This window comes from Rhea pennata, chromosome 3 (genome assembly GCF_028389875.1).
Source record: "Rhea pennata isolate bPtePen1 chromosome 3, bPtePen1.pri, whole genome shotgun sequence".
Classification (NCBI taxonomy): Eukaryota; Metazoa; Chordata; class Aves; order Rheiformes; family Rheidae; genus Rhea; species Rhea pennata.
The window spans coordinates 30934269-30957148 of record NC_084665.1 but is presented as its reverse complement, the minus strand read 5'-3'; the positions used below and the strand labels follow the sequence as shown (position 1 = coordinate 30957148).

The window sequence follows — 22880 nt, the reverse complement described above, 5'->3', positions numbered from 1 at the left end:
AACAAATACGTTTTATGATCATCTCTGACATGTGCAGTTTGCCATTTAAGTTCCTGATTTTCTCAAAATGTTCCAACTTTGTTGTTGTCTTGTTTTTGTTAACTTTCTGGTTTCTTTATTTCTCTCACTTTTGCTTTTTGATGATGAAATAAGGAAATAAAAATGTGTTTTGTCTGCCATTTCTTCCTTAAACTTAAACCTTAGTATTGTGCTAGTCTTGCTCAAAATCTTACATCTCTTTATTTACCTGATCTTACTCTCCTGCTAATGCAAATGATCAAAGTTTCACTTTTATTTTTGTTGATTTCAATCTTACTTTTTAATACTTTAAAGTCTTTTCGTCCAAGACTCAGAAGAAAAGTCTTTTCTGTATTTAGAATACAGAAACATATAAAAATATGTATTTCTGTATAAAAAACTTATTCTTGAATATGCTTTGAGAGAACTGTTTAAAAAGTCTAAGTTAAGAAATTCTCTGCTTTGTTTTTGACTTTTTAGAAGAAATTTATACCTACAAATGAGGTTGAAAAGTTGGAAATTTGAGGAGGGATTTTCAGAACTTTCTAACCCCTCAAACTATGTGTTAAATAGTTGTTTGGGTACAGTCTGTAAAACTATTTATTTTGAAGGCCTTTTCTACTCTTTTGGTGACTGCATACAGATGAGCGTTCTCGATATATTTAGCTAGGTGGAAAAGTGGAAAGCAAATTTAAATCACCGCTTTACAGACTTCCACAGGAAAGATTGTATTTGTTTATACGGATAAAATACTACACTGAAAATGGTCACCAACTGAAGACCTTAATTTTTTGATAAACGGAGTAAGATTCAATAATAGCTTTCATATTATGTCACCGATCTTTATGTCCTAGACTTGTTTGCTAAGTTTTGCATGTGCTTTTTCTATATATAGATAAAATGGTTTATAATATAGATGTTTTATATAAATAATAAACAGAATACATAAGATAATTTTGCATACTTTGCCAAGTACTTTTGCCAAGATACAGGCCTGTATACAATGTTTACTCTACATTTACATGTAATTAAAGGTAATAGGAGTAAACTTGCATGTTAAGGATAAGACAATACACGGTATTTTTATGACCAAAATATTTTTAGCCCTGAGTGTGCCTTGCAATGTATATTAAAATAAGGTAGAATGGTGTGCAGTAAGCTATTATTTCATGTGCTGTTGTTCAATGTTAATGAAAGTTGTCTTTTTATGCATTTAGATGTGCCATGAAATAAATGATCAGGAGAGATGCAGTCAGGTTTTCTGACTGAGAAGGTTAAAAAAAACTGAACTTGAAGTAAGGAAAACTTACTTATATTAAAAAAAAAAAAAAAAAAAAAAGTCCAGATTTTGCCATGATCAGGTAATCTGACTATTTTGGGGGTGTTTTCTGCTGGAACATTTTTGCTGTTAAGAGGTTCAACTTCATTCCTTCCTTTGAGAGCAATGAGAACCCAACTGGACTCTTTTGGAATGCGCCTGTCTGTATTAGCTATCTAGACATACAAACACTGCCACAACTAAGGGGAGGGAAAAAGAAAAATGAAAAAAAAAAAAAAAAAAAAAAATGTTTGTGTGCTCCTTGAGGCTACATTCCTCTATTTGGAAAAGATAGAGTTGATAGGAAGAAATTCATAACCTGTAATGTTGGAGGCAGATGTGCTCTTTTCAATCTCATTTTAAAAAGAATTTTGAAATTAAAGTACTTGTCAAAATATGCAAAACTTAGTGAGTCTCAGTAAGTCTGGAACATAAAGATCTGAGGTATAATATGAAGGATATTGATTTTTTTTTTTAATAAATGGAATAAGATTTGATGAACTTTTTTGTGATTAGGTCAAATTATTGTTCTTTTTTTAAAAAAAATAGTGTTTTTTCACTAACTCTTCAACTGTATCTACTCCAGTTTTGTGTGAGAACAGTCTTTCTCCAAACTTGAAAGATTTCTTTGAGTAACATTCAAGTAGACACGAAGTACAAGTACCTTTACTACTTTAAGGGGAGTTACTTTTTTAACTGAGTATTTTGTAGATTGTAGTTCTTCTCAATTCAAGTTATTTAGAACAGGATAGGGAGATTGTTTAAGAATGAAAGTGCTAAAAGGATTTGCTAATGCAATACAGCTATTTTAAGGTCGGCTGCATGAAACATTCTACAGGCCAAGTTGTAGCTGCTTGTAAATAAAATGTGATGCAAATATTGACCCCACTAACAGTGTGGTGAATGATGACAGCATAATTCTGTCAGATATATTCTTATTCCTGAGCATCATTTTGATTTCATTTTAGCTTGACATTTAGCTTTTTTTTTTCTTTTAATAAAATCAGAATAAACATGAAAGCATTTGATTTGTTAAAATATGTCTTCCTAATCTCTGCATGAAAACATTTGCTTTGGCAATGAAGGTACCTGATGCTATAATATTTCACATGCAATTTTTATTATTAGCTTTGTTGTTCAATGATATGTCAGGCTTGGTATGTCACAAGAGCAGTAAAGCTGAGGAATATAAATTGGTACTATGTCCTGGAGTCATTTTAAGCCATTGTATTTAACATATGTGACATGTCTGAGTTAGCTAGTGATTGAATTAAAGTTCATGATTGACACAGAATGCTCTGTTGTGACAGTGCTTAGGGCCTGTTACATACAGCAACGTGCAGTAATATAGGAATATCAACTTTTAGCAGTTTTTTAATGATTTCTGCACTTTAAAGAATTTTGGAAAGGAAAATTAAATCTAAAAACCTGTATTATTTTATTGGTAGCTGTTTCTAACTTTTATTCTCTTTCTTAAAGCTGTCAGTGACTTTATCTTTTTAGTGAATATTATAAGGTCTGCTTTAAGTGAATGTTCATTGTTTTCATAGTGAGATTAAACTAATAGGGAACTCTCATTATCTACCATTTGTACTGTGATCTTGATTTTAAATGTGTAGTCACAGATGTCCATTTAAAATAGAACTTTCAATGCAGACAGCACTTGTGCAACCAGATTTGTGTTTAGCTCATGAATATGCATTTGTACCCACAAGACTGTGCCAGAAAGATGTGCATACATTTTAAGGCTGGAGTATTAATATTAATTTAAAGACCTGTCTACGATACTTTTCAGTTGTTTATGAACTAGGTTTAAATAATCAAGAACTCATCCTCTTACAAATTAAGCTGATTACCATAGTGTCACATGTTCTGATGAATAATTGATTTTTAAATTTGGATTTGCTCTTGGGAAGCAAAGTGAAGCCTGAAGCACAGAAGAAACTTTCTCGCTTTGTGATCTCTAGTTATGATTGGAATCACTTTTCAATTAATTTCTTGAATTTTAATTTGGGTTATTAAATAAGGTTATTCCAGCAACTAAATTCATGCTGACTTGTGTGTAAGATAAACTGGATCTTGGGATTGCAGACTGCAGGGAAAATGTATGCCATGTTCTGCTACAGCATGATTTAATCTGTGTTTAAATTGTGGATGTTATCTGTACATCCTAGGACTTTGTGAACTGATTTACTATACCACCAATTGTGATTTGCTACAGAATGTCAAGCAAGCGCGTACACAAATGTTGATAAGTTTATCTTTTGGATATTTTGTGTGTCATCTGTCTCTGCCATTTATGTTTGCACTCAGATTCTGGCCATTAACCGAGGGGAAAATCTGAAGATCCTGACAGTGAAGGTCAGCATTCCTGACGGGGTGAAGAATGAATTCCGTTGGTGGTGTGTCAATGAAAGGTCTGCATAGATACATATTCTTGCAGAAATCCTTTTCCTCGTGTCCTTCCACCCTCCCGCTCCATCCAGTATGAACAGCTACATGCTGAAACATACCTCATATGTCTTGTTACATTAAGAATAATTTAAACAAATATTTATTAGATAAGATGAAATCAGTGAGTGGTTCATTCCTGTTCTGTATTTCCACCTGCTGCAGCATTGTTCTAAAAAAAATGATGCTTTTGGCCATGTTTGGGAATACTGGCCCTGTTCTTCAATCAAATGAGCTTTTAAAAATGTGTAAAGGCTTGATGAAATGTAGATAGATTTTGAATTTACAATATGCATTGCGTGCAGTAGTCATTAACAAGAAGAGTTTGTAAACTGGAATAGAATGTATTTTTAGATTCTAAAAATACTTCTATGTATCTGATTAGTGGTTATTAAAGGTGACAAACTTCAAAACATGAGATAAAATTGAAAAAGCATTGTCATTTCCAATAGAATTTAGGACACCCCCCCCCCCACACACACACAAGTCCAAAACGTAATATGTTAGAGTTCTTAAGTGTATAACTTTGAGTTTCACAAATGCACAGAATTGCATTCATTGATCTGTTTTCTTTCTTAAAAAAAAAAAAAAAAAAGTTTTACGAGGTAAACATAAGTATGACTGTCTTCAGCCCACAATTCTCATCTTTATATATACGTATATATGAATATATATGCGTGTGTGTGTGTATATATATGTGTGTGTATATAGTGAGCTGAATTTGTGTGTTGTGATCTCTGGTTATATCGGAAAACTGAGCTGCAAATACTGGCTAATTCTATTTCTTACTGATTTGCTCTGGCAAGTTGTTTTTTTTAAGCTTGTACTAAGGACTGTTTAGTGTTGCAAAGCTCTTTGAAATTTTGTTGCAAGATGTTAGGTGTAAGTATAGGTTTAGTTCAGTATTTTGTTCAGTATAGTAGTCTTCTGATTGCAAACTGGATTCTGGTCCCCTTTGTAGAACACTATTATCCAAACTTCATGTATTTTGTTTGCACGGGTAAAAGATGGATTTCTCTTTTCCAATAAATTGAGATATTGGGTGTTGCTTTGAGAATATCTTAAATCCTTACATTTGCATCTTAAAATTTAATTAACCAGGGGAAGAAAGAAGTTGAGAATAAATGTTTTTCTGTCACATTGAAATTCTATACTATGATGCTATTTTAACACATATTTTCCTCCTTCACCAATTCCAAGAAAGCAATATATTTTAAAAATGTAACTCTTCTCTGCAAAAAATTAATAGATCTGCTTCTGGTGTGGGAGCCCTGAAAGAATTAAAACATTCCTTGGCCAAATAGAATAGTATGATCTGGGTGTAACAGTAAAATACTTTCAGGGAAGTAGCAGGATTCATAAATGCATTTTAAGTTTCATTTAAATTTTAGTGTATGTAATAGAACATTTCCTTCCCTTCCCTTCCCTCTCACCCCCCTCCTCCCCAACATGTATATCCTGTAGGCAGGAAATATCCATCAGTCTTGCTTTTACTGCATCCATGACAGAATTTGGAAGCACTACGAACCACAGCTATTGGAACAGCTTGTCAGTGCTACACAAATGAAAGTGGGATATAAATTGAGATAATTTTTGTTGATTACACTTTTGTGAGTCATCTTGAATAAAAAGGATATTGACCTTGGAAATGGAACTCTTTATTAATACTTAGCATTCATGAGGCTATATATGCTTATAGGTTTTACTATTTGGGGGCAGCTCTTCCCCCACCAAAAAATTTCAAAAGGAATCATTTTAGTACATCTTGGTACATTAACGTCCATGACAAATTCTGATCTTGCTTGTTAAATGGCTGACGCCAGTGTTACCAAATTGACAAATATTTCCTACTGAGCATGGATTCTGCTTTAGAAGCTTGGAAATAACTGCCAAGGATTATTTTTATTGTGTTGGCTTACTGGGTAGAACAGAAGGTTGAGAATATTTGCTTGGGACCAGGAGTTTGAAACTTGAGGAAGGTATTAACTAATTTGCTCAGGGTCAAACAGAAAATTAGTTGCAGAACCAGAAATATCACCTAGCTAGAGAGTTTGGCCAGTATTCTAGCCACAAGACGATATCACCTACTCCTATTGAATTAGTAACAGATATGCTAACGTTTAATTGTTCTCCTGGGGCATTTTTTTTTTTTAGCATTAAATGCTACTGAATGGAAACGGGGTTTTGAAACCTAGAATTCTTTGTTATTGTTTTGAACTCCGTGTAGCTGCCCTCTAAGAAGACTTGTGTTTTCCTTGCAAGTTCAGTATATATCTTATGTCTGTTAGTAGCATTAATTGTAATTCAGGATTGTGCTGAAAACTCAGGAAGAATACTTATTTTTTAATCTGACACCTTAGATTGGGATAAAATCTATTTTTTTCCAGAAAATGGCATCCCTGTGGTTTGACAGCGTATGTAACTCTGTTAGCACTAGGACTGCCATGGTCTCGAATATCTAATTGTGAACTGGGACATGGAGAAAAGAACAGTGAGAAACAGCCAGAAGAGGTACTGTTTGGCTGGTTTTAAGAGTAAAGACAGCTTGGAGTTCTTCCTTCGGAAGAGGGGTGAATTTTTCAAAGTGGGAATGTATCCTAAAAAATGACTTCACAGCAGTTCTGGACAGAATTTTCAGATCTTGTGTAAAGTCTGTATTATAAGCCTTATAAGGAATGTTTTGTACATGACTAGCAATTTTGTATAACTTTCATAAAATACCTTGGAGGAAAATAAATGAAAGCTCTGCTTTATGTAATTCAGATCTAAATGACTAGCTGTACCCTTCCTAGAACAGTCACTAATTAATACTTGTTTTTAATCTGGGCGGCATAAATTCTGTTGATGATGTATAATATAATACACCCTTTGAGATGTATTAGTATACAAAGCCACTTATGTTTATCATGGTCCATGTTCTGAGCATGTGTTTATAGAGGGCTGAGCGTAGTAAGATGATACTACTTTAAGGAAGCTTTTCTAAATAGGGATTCATATAAATATTTCTGCACTTTTAAAGAGTTTTGGAAAGGAAAATGAAATCTAATAACCTGTATTATTTTAATCATTAAAAATACAATATTTGCTATGAATTGAACTTACTATTTGGATATTCTTAACTTTGTGATATGTCTAGAGTTAGTTTTGTAGTGCTTAGAGGATTTCTAGCAGGATTTTGCTTGAATCACTTTTAGTTGTATATAGGCAAGTAGTACAAATAACTGCTGTGACAACCTACTTTCTGAGAAAAGGTTTGTTAACTAGCTTTAAAGGATGGAAGAGAGAGAGGGGAAACAGCTTTCCAAATTTGTAGCTATCTATATTTGTACCTCCCTGCTTCCTGGGAAGAATTTAGTCATGTTTAACACCTGTAGAAATTTCATGTTTACAGGATTATGTGGCAATAAGGGGAATTAAATCCTTTGCCAGTTTTAATATGTATGGGAAAAGTCTCCAATTACAAACAGGTGTAATAGAACTATTGGCAAAAGGTCTTAGAAGTGATGAGGTCATATGGCTGAGCACTCAATACTCCGGAAGTTGTAAAACTGAATGGTAAGCTTAATTCAGCTCCCATGTCCATATGCATTAACGCAGTGTTGACTTGATCACAAACTTCTCAATTAGTATATGTGGAGACACTTAGAAAAGTAAAAGGGGTTACACACAATTATAGATCCACTTAAACAGCTGTAAAGCTGTCTGAGTAGGAGCAGTTTAGAATTTGCATTATTTCTGAGTTGAGTATGAATAAACAAGCCAAGAATGAAATTCAAATTCAGCCCTGTTTCTGCCTGGGCCTACACATCTGCACATTTTCAGATGGCCATAATTCATTTTAAAAAAGCCTTACAGAAGTTAGCTGGACTTTTTTTTTAAAACCAGGAAGGAGGGCTGGTGGGTAGGGTAGGGAGGGAGGAAGAGCAAGCACAGCCCCCACTCCTCTCCATATGTATGTATGTATATCACCTAAGCTTAGGAAAAAAAGACACCAAATGAAGAAAAGCATGGATGTTTTCAGTATTTTTTTTTTTTTTAAATATACAAACAGCTGGACTTCAGTAGAAAATGTTCATAGTCTTTATGCTATTTGAGTACAACACATCTGACTGTGTCCCTTCCACCCCTCTCCCTTCTCACTGGCTGGGTAGACAGGCTGAGTGATTCAGTTGTCATTGTTTAGGGAACTTTTTTTTCCCCCCATAGTAACACTGACAAAGAGAAAAAGGTTAATGCAGTGTGTATCCAGGATCTGCATTCCAGGAGCTTTGAAACCGAGGACAAAATTTGAAGTAACTGTCATTGTTGCCCTGACCGCTGTGCACATTCTCCTTAAAGAAGGGACTGCTCAAAAGCCTTTGGCTTAAAAAATGCTGAGTTTGATATTTTTTGGTTTTGTTTTGCCTTTTACTAGAATATTATTTATACTTCAAATATATCTGTAACAGGTGAATGAGAAAAGTAATGTGCAAACTGGTTTTGTTTTTTGAAAAAATACTACTGCAAAATTGATAGGTTTTATTGTCATTTTGAACTGAGTCACTCAGAGCATTCCAAATGAAATTTGGATTGTGTTTCATTACTTGCACTTTAGCATTGAAATTTTTGTCTGGACACAGTTGCCATTCTGTAGTGACATTGGTAGAAGATGTTTGCTATTCCTTGACACCTAAAAAAAATGACTAAACAAGACAAATGTAATGGTAATATGGAACCAACTTCTTCATTCAGTTGTAATAAGTTTTGACTTCTCTAAGTAAAGAGTAAAATTTAATCTATTCTAATATTTTCTGTAAAACATAAAACATGATTTGAGTTTTAATACCTAAAAAAAAGATCTTGTCTGACAGTAAAACATTTACCACATTAGTGTCTGATTCTGTTCACTATTGAAGTTATGACTTTAATTGCATAAAAGCTGTAGTAATTCTGCTCTTTATGGAACATTAATTTGTAACACTCTATGTAGAAGGGTTTTTGGAAAATTCCCTTTTTATCTTGAGTTCTTGCGTATGTGCTGAATATATATATATTTTTTCTGTTCATATTCAGATGGAGACCAAAACACTTTGTAAAACCAGAGTTAATGAGGATACTACAGAATTCAGTAGAGGATGCATATAAGCGCCTTGTATATCCTCTCCTCTGTAGAGAATTCAGGTAAGTGCAGAATGAATGCTGATTTTCATGCTATTGATTTCTTAACCATTCTCTGCCTTTTATTAGAATATTTCATACATTTGAAAACATCAGTATGTTTTTCAGAATGTGTGTTTTCAGAATAAATGAACTGCTTAGTCTTGGTACTATTGATCTCATTTATGGTCCTATCCAGTTCACACTGAGATAAAGAAATGATTTCTATGAAGCTATAGAATAACAAGTTTGTATGTTATTTTTAGGATATAAATTCCCATATATCTCCATATATATAAATGCGCTCTCCTTCCCCACCTGTGCAATCCATATTCCACCTTTTCTGCATTACTTGCCAGAGACACATACCTGACCTCTGGCTACTGAAGAAGAGATATTTGAGTTCATGTACTGTTGACAGTACTTTTACCTAATGAGGTACAGTTTAGAGTTACATTACCATAATAGAATTGCATCATTATCTTTGTATTAGCATTAACCATTATGTCACTGAATTTTCCCAAGATCTGCTCATGTCACTGCAAGAATACTGTCAGTGGCCTTGTTCTGACTCCATTCCTTCTGCCTGTCTGAAAGGAACTGGCAAAGCAACTGCTGTGGCTGAAAGTGTCCCTCGTATTTGTCATCTCCATTTTGTGATAAACATAATAGTCCTAATGTTAGTCTGATAGTATTCCAAGGATACTGTAATGGCTCTAGAGAATTCAGTAATCTTATTTCTAGTGAGAATGTAGTAACAATGTCATTAGATAGTGTCGCATGTAAGATGTTTACTATTGTTTTAAATTTAAAGAGAATTTAAAACTCGGTGTCGAAGGAGCATAAAATAGTGCATTTGCATGGTGAAGTACAGGAGTTAAACATATACTGCTTTATGAAATAATCGAATATGGCAGAAAATCTACTTTCTAAAAGCGTTATCCTCTAATGAGATATTGTGTCAGGCTTAATTTGCATCTGAAGTTTTCTTTATGGCTAGTCCCCTTGTGAGGAGCAAAAAGCTACCATTTATTGTTTACCCTGGCAGGGCTTCATATGCACTAGTCAGGTTTCTTTGTATTGTGACAAGATAAGGGCTTTTCCTTGTTCAACTAGGTAGCCAATGGCTAAGAAATTCTAGGAAAAGAGGCTCCTGGAAAAGAACCTTGGGTATGTTCTTGGTTTATTATATGGCTTTAGCTGAAACACTTCAAACCTTACACTGAAGATCTATCTTCTCTGAAATGGAAATAATACTGTTAGTACATTTCTTATGAGAAATGAGCTAGCTTAATTCCTTTACATATGCTGAGGGAGCATGTTTTCTCTAGGGGACGTCTAGATGAATCTTCCATTAAATGTCATTAAAAGGAAAACATGGTGCTATAAAACTAGCCCTAAAAATTGGCCTGGTAATGTGCTGTAATATGGCAGCACTTCCCATATTTCATACCAAAAGCTGAGAGGAGAAAAGTAGCAAGATCTTCCACTGAGAGAATAGCCAGCCAAAAGCATAGTTCTGCTAAATCTTACTTGTCTGTCTTGTCTTTTTTTTTTTTTTTCCTACCGCTCTAAATTAATCTTAGTATCTAATGAGAAATTAACTGTGTTCCTTCTTAGGTAAGAAGAGGCCTTTTTCTTTCCCAGAACATCTGGCAAGAGCTTTGTGAGGCTGGCTAACAGTATTGATGGTGTGATTCTTCTGTTATGAGTAGAAGAGAAGCTTCCCGAAACATTAAAATATTAGCTTTGGGCAAAGTGTCCTGGTACCTGATCTAAATTTTAAAACCTATTTTGACGGAGTTCAAATGGACTTTTTCAAAGAGACCTGGTTTCTTGGATCAGAAATGTTGAAATGACTTGTGTTGGTTATTGAAATTATTAATTATATACAATCAGCAATAGCATTCTGAAATGTAGTTCTTACATCTGACTTACTTGGTAGATGTGCTGATCTGAAAGATACCTGTGTGGCTGTCCTCTTAAGTTTCTGCTCAACTGAAGAATAGTGTTCCTGGTACTTGTTTTCATGAACATGGTTGGCTGGGCACTTTTCTACTCTGAAAGGAAGTGACAGCTAAAATTTTGAATAGCAGATGCCTCTGATGGCTTTTGGGTTGCTTCACGACAATATGTTCTGTTTGTACATTACTTTGGAAGTGTGAGTGCTTCAACTCACTTGGCTAGTCACCTTGTGGTGAAGCTGGTTTTAGCTATCATGAATTTCAGTGATTTCGAAAGTGTTGAGATCACTCCTCTTTGTGACCTTAGTACGGTACGTAGCTACCTAAGTGATGCTGTGTCCGCTGCTTGGCCAGAATGCTGGACGTCTCATTACAGTGAGTCCAAGTGTTGGCTTCTATCAAATGTGTGTGAAAGCAGTTGTCATTTGTAGGCTTCTAAGAGTCAAGATCTTAGAGAGGCTTCCCTTTTTTGTGGTGTTTGGCTTCATCAGGAAGAAGGGAACTGTAACATAAGGGTTCTTCAAGCTTCTTTTCTCATGCTTTTTGCTTCATGGTTTCTATCACAAGTCTATTTTGGCCGACATCTTCCATTTCTTTGAATTCAAAATTTTTTTTAAATGAGTGTTTTGTATAGCATTGAGGGGTTGGTGCAGTGGAAGATTATTACAGAGTGTTCGGGGGGGGGGGGGGGGGAGAGTGTTTGTTTTTTGTTTTGTTTTGAAGTGCCTTTTCCCTTCCTTCCTGGATGTAGCTTGCAAATGAAAAGAATACAGAGCTCAAAGGAAAAGAAAACAAAGCTTGCTGCCTGTTCTGAGGACTGGATGGCTGCTTATGTTTTACTCTGTGATGACTTGTCATGATGGGCAGTATCTGGTTAGGAAAAGCCCAGAAATGAAGTGATGTGGGATGAGCCTTGAAACAGATCTCCAATGGAGAGGAATGCAAAACACCTGCCAGTAGTATTCCTGGCCTGTGACCACTTAACCCTTATGCTTCTTTTATTCTTTCTCCTCTTCCAACGAAAGCTGATTCTTAGGAATATTAGCAAAGGGCTGCTAAAGTACTTAATATCATCTTTTAGCATTAGTGTTTCCAGCCCCTCTCCCGTTTTTTTTAATTATTAAATGTTGGAGCTGAAAGTTTCCAAGAGTACCTTTAGAAACTCTGGTGATCAAAAGGATAAAACTTGCCAGCAAGACAGTTACCTTATTTATTGTTTAATTTCCTTTCTTCCACTCTCTGCCGGATACCATTATTTCTCATATCTGGTATAATAATGTCTAGTGTTGCTTTTGGCACTTTGGAATACATTTTATTTTGTTGCAGTACTGCATGGAATAATTCCAACAGGACTTGATACAAGTGATGTGGCATGAACTTTTTTTTTTAATGGATAATCCTTTCCTAATTTTCCATGCTTTCTCAAAGGGAATACTTTCTTTGTCTTCAGAGATACAAACATTTCTCTGTATATCTTGTTTTGCACCTGAAGCTAGTTTGCAGACATTTTTCCGTGGAAAGTATTGCCTCTCAGATTGTATATGGAAGTCAGGAGTTCTAAATCTCAGTTTGAAAACTGAATCTTCTAACAGTGCATACAGAAAATAATAGATCATTAGGTTATTTGTTTTTAATGAAATATGGCTATTAGTGATCTGATGCCTGAGCTCTTCTGAGATTCTAAGGGAAGGGCTTGAAATTGTGAATTCGTCAGTACTCTTCATGATGTAGCAACTGAGTAGTGTGGAGCTTTCTTATGTTTTGCAAAATAATTATTGCTGTTATGTTTAAAGAGGAGGACTACTATCCTTCTTTGCCTTGTATCCTCATAATATTAATGAGAATCGTCAGAAATTGGAAAAACACAAAGCTGGGCATCTTGCCATTTGGTTGAAACCAGTGGTGTGCTGAAAAAGAAAAGGATATTACATTGCCCAAAGTAGCTTGATATTTGTTCAAGGATCAAATGACTATCCAAAACTTAGAATTAAGGGCCAGTACTTGGGACGGTAGATCATGTCATTGATTCGAGCGTTGAGTGAGAGGCAGTTAGAGAGAAGAGGTCTATATTTAAAATTAAAAAGGCAGGATATTATGTAATAGCAAGGACATTTGTTATGTTCCCCCCACGCACCTGGCACTTTCAGTAACATTTCCTGTTACTGTAAAAGTTTCTGTATATCCGTGCCAATTTTAAACATGACTTCCATAAGGCGCATGTAACTAATAGCGTGTGTTTAGAGGCAAATTTAATTCCTACACAAGACCCCCTTAACAGGTGGACTGACGTGAATTTCCAATGTGGGAAGGCTTGGCCTTTTGGCCGTAGGGAGCCTATATTTCAGGGAGAGATGAAAGGTAGAATTTGGGCTCTGTCTCTGTACAAAGTCTCCAGTCCAAGAGTGTTCAACCATTCTTGGTTACAGGCCACTTACAAGCTTATTTCCACACACATGCTGCTCGTTGAACCTTTGTTGTGCATATATGTAGATGGTCCATATGACTATGAGGCTTAAATATTTGCTTTAGTCTTTTCTAGTTTCTCACAAATGACCTCAAATTACTATGCTAACTGCATGGGCTTGAATTCAGCCAACCACCTCCAGTCCGTATCTCTGGACTGTCTATGGAAGAAGAAGGTTTTGTGGTTTGGAATGAGCAGACTGTGAAGCATTACAGGAGAATGCTGCAAAACTGGATAACCAGGCAATGAAATGGCAACTGAAATTCAGTGGAGATAGCTGTAAATTGATGCTTGTGAGAAAACATGGAAATTTTACATGGAAAACTATGAGCTCTGAGCTGCCCTGCTCTCAGGAAAAAGATTTCAGTGCTATGGAAGGTAGCTCCAAAGTGTTAGGTGTTCAGAAGATAAAATGTTAAGGTTATTTAGGAAAGGAATAGAGATAAAAATGGAACCAATGATACAATCTGCCTGTATTTTGAATATTATGTACAGTTCTGGTCCTCTTATCGCAAAAAAATGTGTTAATACTATAAAAGTCCCAGAGAAGGGGAAAGGGTAATGAACACAGTGTGAAATGGTTTCTGGGTGAAGGGTTGACAAGACTTACAGTCTTCAGCTTGGAAAAGAAAAGACTTGTATGATGAGTGGTATAAGGTTTCTGAGGATAAATCTTTTACATTTTTTCCAATAAAAAAAGAACTCAGAGGTCCATCAAATGAAATTAAAAGGAATTGGCTTCCAACCAAAAGGAGACAACTCTTCACTTGGTTTGTGATGAACCAGTAGGGCTTTTGCTAAAGGACTTTGTGGATGCAGGAAGTGCATGTTGGATTCAGTGGGAGACTGAACGAATAGTTGGACAAGAGATCTGTTGTGAGATCTGAAAATAGTTGGAGGCTAGGATAAGATTATAGGACAGGTATGCTAGTGCTGTTATTCCTGTTCCCTAGAGAGCTAATTGTAGCCATGGTTGGAGACGACACTGGGATAGAGAGACCACTTCTCTAAACTAGCACAGCCATTCCAATATTGTTTGTAGTGCTAGTGATACCCAGAGCATCAGTTCTTTTGTGCTGAGAGGACATCTGAATTTCTAGGGAGTCTTGGAATGAATGTTTACCATTCACCATCTAGCTCCAAATAGTATTTGTGTTAATTTAGTATACACAGGTACAGAAACAACATGGTGGGGGGTGAGGGTAAGGAGGATTCTTCTCCTTTTGCACGCTTCCTTAGAAAATGCTCTACAAGTAATGTGTGGGAAAGAACAACTGACTGAGCATTAACAAGATATCATGAAACTGAAATGAGCACCGAAATTAGCACACTTGTGGTGGGGGGAGGTTGTAGTTTGGGACAGAGAGGATAAAGGGATAAAGTTTCTAATGTACTGCTTCTCCATATGTCCTGAAGCCTGTTGTGTGTGTGTTTTTTTTTTTTAATTCATTCTTCTGTTTGCTTGTTTCTTTAAAATATTTTTTCTTCTCCTTGGCTGCTCTGACCTTCAGAATGGGCACAATGGACTGGCTGTGAGGGAATCCATAGAACCAGCTGCACATAAAATGCTTTCAAACTCACAGAAACTCACTGATGACAGCAGCCTGTCTTTCTGAACCCATGGCTGTGTACCCAAAAATGTGAATGGCGAAGAGGTCGGAGACACAGACCATTTACCATAGATTGTCAAGAGGATCTCTCGTCTATTTTGGCAATGAGAGCTAATGAGGACTAACAGATTCCTCAGTTCCACTGTGCAATGAGATAGAGCTGAGCTGAGTATATGACTGGATCTTTGGCACACTCAACTCAAACTATTGAATTTTCTCACATCTTAAGATGTCCACTCCTTCCAGTGATGGATAAAAGGAAAGGAGTGGTATGGATGGTGTTAAAGTTATGACTACTCTTGCTTGCCTAATTATTCTAGTTATCCGTTATGGAATGCAGTTGGAAATGGAAAGGAATATCTGGTGTGGAGGTGCAGCAGGGGAGAGCATACACAAAACCCCAAAACATATGATGAAGAATATTTATGTCCCATACCTTTTCAATTTTGCTTTCTTATATGAAAGTCATATAGTGACAAAAATACTTGTCCTTACCAGTCATTCTCTCACTGGCCACTTTTGACAACTAAGACATCATGCATCTTGTACACCTTCACTTAAGAAGACTGTGATTTGTCTCACATAAATGAGACTGCTTACTGCACAGTGTTAATAGTCACCCAAGTCAGTCCTTGGTGCACTGACTCGCTTCCATTCTTTCTGTTGGAAAAGATGAAAAAGAGAAAGATGGGGAATATCATGAACTTGTGAACTTTCTGGTTTGTGTTTTATTTAGCAAGAAGAATACTGTCACAGAGCGACATCAGATCAGCAGACTTCAGTTATGCTGGCTAAATATTTCATAGACCAGACTTGATATCTCATGAGTCATAGGGTGTAAGCAATTAATTGGGTAGACCCTTCCAGTTTCTTTCTAGTCCATTTCTGGCCTAAATGATCATTCATCATCTGAGTTGTGATTTTTCTCTGAAACTGGGAAACTATGATGAATTCAACTCATGCCTTTTTCAAACCCAGCTTTCTTTGCAAGTAGATACAAACTTTCATGGGAAATTGCTCTTCACTCAAAATTATAATGGGTGAATGTTTCTGTTAAAGTTGGTATGTGTGCATGCTTTTATAAGACTTACTGGTATTTGTACTATACTTAAAATATTCACCTACTTTCTTAGAACTAGAATGACATGGCCATATAATTGTTCCTTTTTTTAAAAAAAAAGTGTCAGAAACTTCATTGAAAGTGCAATGTTTATTTAAAGGTAATGAAGACCTATTGGAAAAAACTTACAACTTTGGAACAATTCAAAAATGTGTTTGAAAACTAAATGGAGGAAAAATGTTTTCTGCTTTCATTCTTCTAAGATCAAAGTTAACATCTGATGCAGAGAAAGAGTCTGTGATGATGTTTGGAAGAAATCTTCGGCAGTTGCTTCTGACCAGCCCTGTTAGGGGTCGTACTTTGATGGGAGTAGATCCTGGCTACAAACATGGCTGCAAGTTGGCTATTATTTCACCAACCAGTAAGTGTCAATTCTGAATATTCTTTTGGTTTGAAAGGACTGTTAAATATATTCAATTACTGTAAAAGATTAGTTGCTGCAAAACTTGCTTTTTATTAGATTATTATTATTATTTTGCTAAGGATTTTTTTTCCACGTATCCTGTCATGCAAATTCCATTCTTCAGGCATAAGGTTAAATTTCCAATGTCCCTTTTGGTATTTTTTACCCTTTTCTGAAGTAGACGTTAATCCTAATCCTCTCTGCCATCCTGAGTACAGGTTCGAGTAATTGTGCTTCTTAGTGGTCAGCAAAGAGCACACCTATCTTTCTTTTTTCTTTTTTTTTTTTTTGATTATTTGATTAACAAAAAATTTGAATGTAAATACTTGCTATAACTTAGCTTTTTTTTCCCATGAGTAGTATCTCACACTGGACACTTTTTAAAGTATCTGGACACTTTTTAAATTCACTCCTTTCTTTTAGTCGTGTGTTAGTGTAAGCAGACAGAAAAACTATTTGCAGAACTTCTTTTAGGTTTGATTTTTAAGACAGATATAGAACAAAGCCTTGCCAGTGCACCCTAGTCTGATCTGAAGATACCTCTGTATACTTGAGAGAAAAGGATTTCTTTTTTCCCCTTCATATTTTGTCTTTGCCTGTTCTCTGAGAATATGCCCACCTAGCAGGGAGAGGAAGCTTTGTTATTTGCATGTGCTGGCATGCTAATAAAGGTAAAGTAAATGGTTATTAGCTTGAAATGGCGGCTCACACTTGAGCTAGTACCGTGAGTTATCAATGTCAGTTAATACCAAGTTGTTTCCAAATTTGATAGAAGTCATTATGTCAAGAGCTGGCGTTGGAGTTCTGGCTTCTGGATTGCAAGTCTAAACCTGGATTCTTAATTTTCATCTCTCTTTAATGGATCTGTAAAGTGTATAAGGCTGTAGCAATAAGTCTTTTTCAGTAAATTGCTGTTTTTCTCTTTGATTATATGGTATGTTTTATTTGCCTAATGTGACTAGATGCTCTTTATTTGTTATGTGGATAAGTCTTCAGGGACATGGAAAATGTGTTAATTCAATTTTGCTCTGGCAGCCAAAGCATTTCTGTCCTCCACCCACTATAATTATTTTTATAATAAGATGTAAAAATGGAAGGAAAGGATGGCTTATTAAAAACCTTTCTTTGTGAATCATCAAATTACTTTAGTAGTTCAACAGGAAATAGGAAATAGCTTTTGGATCTCTATTTTTGTCAGTGACTCTGCCTTTGATTGTTCTAGGTCAAATACTACATACTGATGTCGTCTACTTGCACTCTGGTCAAGGATTTCGTGAAGCTGAGAAGATAAAGAGGCATCTTCTACAATACAAGTATGTTAAGGAAGCTTTCACTTATTATTCATTCTTAATAAATCTAATAGAAATCTTCACTATATCAAAATTATCCTTTTTGGTGGATAATCACAGTTCTACTGATTTAACTGGAATTACTTTTTTTTCTTTTTCTTTTTCCTATGTAGCTCGGCTTATTTTTCTTTCAGTCTGTGTTCATGCTTTTACGCTATGTATCTGTTAGAAGCATTTGAAATCAGAGAATGACTGTGACTAAAGCTGCATGATATGAATGCATGTCCATAAAATTCTGTTGAACCATTTAATTTTAAGATGTAGAAATTAACATTCAGCTCAGGAATAGATTTGGCCCCTCATTTCATGGCCTTGCCCCCCTTCCCAAATAAAATCGCTGACTAGTGCTCACCTGTTTGAAAAGCTACATTTAGCTTCAGAAGAGTTGTATTAAGCGAAGGAAGTCTTGCCCACATAGAGCTCTGGACTGACTCACAAATGGGGCCAGCATGACGACTGGGTTATTGTAGTTAGTTGTTTTGGGATCTCCTGTGGACAGACAGCTGATACACTGAATTAGCTGTTTAACTGCCATAGTATACAGTCTGGTTTGTCTTTAAACATTAGGTTTGGTGGCTTGTTGGCTGTGTTGGGGCCGTTCAGAGAGAGTAACGTTGCAGGCTGTTGCAAAACATGATATTCCTATTAAGGAAATGAAATTCTGATTGCTTGGGCTTCTGCCCTTTTTTTTGACTTACAATGGTTGAAGGAAATACAAAGTTAAAAGGGCTTGAGGACTGTGAATACATTACCTTTCTGTTATGAACATCAATCATCATTTTTGTTTTTCCTGCCTGTGTTGCCCACTGTTCAGTTCTATCGCAAATGAGTGAAAATATTGCTTCACCTCTTGAACTGTCATACTTAAGACCTGTTAAACACAATGTGATATCACTAGTCTTGCAACTCCCTCCCCACCATTGGGCTTGATTTCTTTTATTATTATTATTATTATTTCATTTTTATTTTTTAAATCAACCTAGTTTCCAGTAAATATGCTACTCTTTGTGAGTTTCGAAGATCTTCCTGAGGCATATGTTCTTAATAAAGATAAGCCTTGTATTATGCAAAGTAATTGTAGATCAAAATTATTGTGTATCAAAAAACTCCCTGTAAAAAAAAAAAAAAAAAAAAAAAAATTAAAGAATAACTTTTTTTTTTTTTTTTTTTAAAAAAAAAAAAACTGTGCAAAGCTGTAGCACTATTGTGATTGGCAATGGTACGGCCTGCAGAGAAACAGAAGCTTACTTTGCTGACCTCATTATGAAGAAATATTTTGCGCCGTTGGACGTCGTTTACTGGTAAGATTGCTTTGCTTTCTGTGATACTCATCTCTTCATCTTTTAACTTAACAGGTATTTTTAAATATAATTTTTGAAGTGGTTCTGTCATCTCATCTTTTTTTGCTGAGTCACACTGACTCATCCTTCTACCCAAGGGAAAATGGCCATAGCTCTTTGGAGCAAGAAGGTAGTTCTCTGAGTCAGTAAGAAACACTCACTGAATTCCTCTTCTTCGTGTTCACTCTGTTGCCATTACCATGTAACAGAGACTGCCAGCCTAGCAGCTGAAACCTATGCCAAGGGCTTGTTTGCACTGTGTTTTACTTCCTGATCAATGAGATTTAAACACAAATGTTAATGCTTGCATCGTCTCTGGTACGGAATGTTTGCTAATCCTCTGGGTAGAAAGAGTTCTGTGAGTAAATATTTTAACACCCAGCAGAAAGTTGAAAGTTGTGAAGGTATTTATCTTGTTATGTCTTCAAACTTTATCCCTTAGTTTGCTGAGCTCAAGCTAAACTATTCTGCTTTTAGCATTAATGGTAGCAATCCTATATTGCTTTCTTCTCCACCGTGCAGAAATGCTCTTAATTTTTTATTCACACTTAGATTTTTTTTTCCCGTAATGTTTTGTGAATTAATCTTGGGTCACTCTTTGTGCTGAAGTAATATTTAATTTTCACTGTGTTAGCATACTGAAATACATTGTTTAAATTTTTTAAAAAGACATCACCTATTTCTGTTCAAACTGCTACTCCATTTAATGGACCCTCTTCTCCATAGGTTATAAAGTTATCTTACAGAAATGTTCAACAAATGTATTATTCCTATTAAGTGATACTATTATTTAATAACACTGTTCTTTGCTTCTATGATGATTATAAATTTCAGCAAGATAGATGCTTCAATCTACTTCTTATTTCAAGAGACATAAGAGGGGTTTTCATTTTTTTTTTTTTTTTTTTATTCTTAGCGAAGGAAAGAGACCATTCAAGCATCTAAAAAATTAAGTATGCCCTTTACTGAATTGAACCCCAAAACAGCGGATTTGTATAGATAGTGTAGAATGATAAACATTGAATTTTTTGGCAAATGGTGAATTTTACTGTTGTTTAGCTCCTGTGGTTTAAAAATTCTTTGTAGCGGCATAAACACTTTGTTCCTTGTTTGAAGGAGCCATAATCATTTCATTTGAATTGTTTTTCATCATGTGCTACAAAATGCAAGTAACTGTTTAGTTCATACAGTAGAATTTATTTTATATAATCCTTTGGGTGGCTTTCTTAACTAAAGTTTCCTCTGTTTTTATATTTTCTCCCTGTTTGTAGAGCAAGATTATAGAATTTGCAAAATCATTATCAGTATTGATTTTGAGCTGATAGAGCTGCTAAATTCTTGGAACTGACAAAAACTCGTAAAATACAAATTAGTACAAGGCAGAAGTCATAAAAATTGTCAAGTAGGTTGCTTTATCTAGTAGTGTTCAGGGAGTTTTTTGGCTCATTTTTCCTTAAGACTGCTAGTGAATTTTAAATTTTTCCAAAATTTATTTTGATGTTTGTAGGAAAAATATGTAAACGTAATTGTTGATCCACAAGAATAATTACTGGAAATAAAATTAGCATAATCAGAATAGTATTTACTCTCAGAATTTATTTATATTGTAGTGATGTTAATAGTTTCCTTGTGCTGTGCTCATAAATGATGAAAAGTTGATCCCTACTTCAGAGTCTGTATGTAGAACGCTGAGGTACTATATAGTAAAATAAAGAAGGAAGATTTTAAGTTTTTACTGCACTGCATGTTATAGATGACGCTTTTAATACTGTACTTTGCAGATACTACCGTTCAGGAGTGTGTACTTATGTAGGCTTACAGATAAGCTGAACTTGCAGTCCTAGCATCTTTTGTTCTATTTTGACAATCTTAACTGAATTTCTTTCTTGTGTTCTTGTGTTGCCCTCTCTGCTAAATTAGTTTTATATGCATCTTATTGCATTATCTAGTGCCTCTGTTTCACAACCTTACCACTGAATCCTGCAAGGTAGCTACTCTGTCCTCATTCTAGCTCCAGAAAACTTTCTCCTTAATCTTCTTGGTATTTCTTAGTAGCAGAAAGTCATGACGATTTCCCCCTCTTCCCCACAATAATCTGATGAAATGCCTGGAATTCATATCAGGCCTTTTAACACCTAAGTCTGAGCTTAAAAACGTAGGTGATCTTTTGCTAAATGTGGAGCAGCTAGTATAGAATTCTCATTTGAATAGTAGGTCGCAGCAGGCATGTGTTGCAAGGTCACAACTACACCTTTTGAGGGGGACCCTGAGAGACGAACTGGAAGAACGAACTCTGCCAGTCACCTTTAAAAATATTTTGCTGGTGTGAGAACACATCCCCTATGCGATTGACTATTCAGTTTCCACGTATTAAGTCTTCTCAATTACATTTTCTCATGTACATTTTCTCATGATAGAGAAAATGTGAGGGCTTTGTTTACCCATAGGTTGAATACAGTTCTTTAATCATTTTGGTGGAAACCTGTAGTATACTTTTGGATCAAGTGGTCTGTATAAATTGTTGGTTTTCATTTAAAGCTTATAAGAACCCAATTTAAGTAACATTAAAACCATTCATTCCTAAAGATGATCTGCTTTAGCAGGTTGCAGCACTAAGCAAATGGGTTTATGAATGAATTCAGTTGTTGTGTCAGACTGTTTAAAAAAACAATGCTTAAGGGCAAGTGCATGCTATTACAGTTTAACACTGTACCATTTTCCAACCATTCAGCCTCTCACATTGATGCACCGAATGGTGTGATGGCAGAAATTCTTGCCCAGTGGAATTGAATTCAGTTCATTGCTATATGCAGGTTTCAGAAAATAACCAATGATATTTGAGTTTATATGCCTTTTTCTTTAAAGGACCCCAAATAAAGTCAGCTGGCAGATGAGGCTACATTGTTTTATAGGACTTCAAAAACAAAATCCCAATCAACATCTTAAGCTGTCATTCAAGAGAGGTGGCTGATTAGCAGTTGCAGACTTCAGCTTCTATTGCAAATAAGGCCTGCAAGATGATACTTAAATTTATAGTTAAAAGTGGAGACAGGGATCAGAAGTGAATTTTTTTTTTTCTTTTCTTTCTTTTTTTTTTTTAAAGCCTATTCTTCCCCTTTTACCTACGGTCCATATACTTAAGCTGTATCAGTATTTAGAGATTTTCAAAACAATCTTCTTGGAAGCCAGTTAAGTTTCTCTTAAAAACATTATGATATTTTATTTGATATTTATTATCAATAATTATGAATTATCAGTCATTTGATATGTATTATTTTATCATGGTATTCTATTTGATCATCACTTTGTTTTTCAAGTGCCAATAAATATGTAAAAGGAAAACTATTAAAATAATTCCTCTTCAGTGACAATTACACACTACATATAATTTCACTGAACTTTTCTGATGAGAAGACAAATAGGTGTAGACAGTGATCGGAAATGAGCCACATGGCCCACTTTTTTCTTTTGTGGCTTTAAAAACTCTCTGCACTCTGTTTGACAGTTTTTGATTTAAAGTAAATATTTTTCAATATTTTTATTACCAACACACTTTCAGATACCTACGTCCAACCTAAATAACTGCAGAACTTTTTTGTTTTATTATTATTTTTTTTCATGTAGTTTCTGTCATAAAGCTATGTTTATTGATTTAGATTAGGACTGGACTAGAGCCCAGAGACAGTCATATCTGGTCTTTAGGTTTT

The 22880-nt window shown here is 35.2% G+C and overlaps 1 protein-coding gene across 3 annotated transcripts in view; it reads left to right on the top strand.

Moving 5' to 3' along the window:
* Window positions 1-22880, top strand: part of SRBD1 (S1 RNA binding domain 1) — a 137860-nt gene that overhangs the window by 21363 nt on the left and 93617 nt on the right. For all 3 annotated transcript variants that reach the window (XM_062571923.1, XM_062571922.1, XM_062571921.1), the window contains 5 exons: window positions 3650-3753; window positions 8840-8947; window positions 16285-16442; window positions 17707-17797; window positions 19027-19134. In XM_062571923.1, the coding sequence (XP_062427907.1) occupies window positions 3650-3753; window positions 8840-8947; window positions 16285-16442; window positions 17707-17797; window positions 19027-19134 (569 nt within the window). The remainder of the gene's footprint in view (window positions 1-3649; window positions 3754-8839; window positions 8948-16284; window positions 16443-17706; window positions 17798-19026; window positions 19135-22880) is intronic.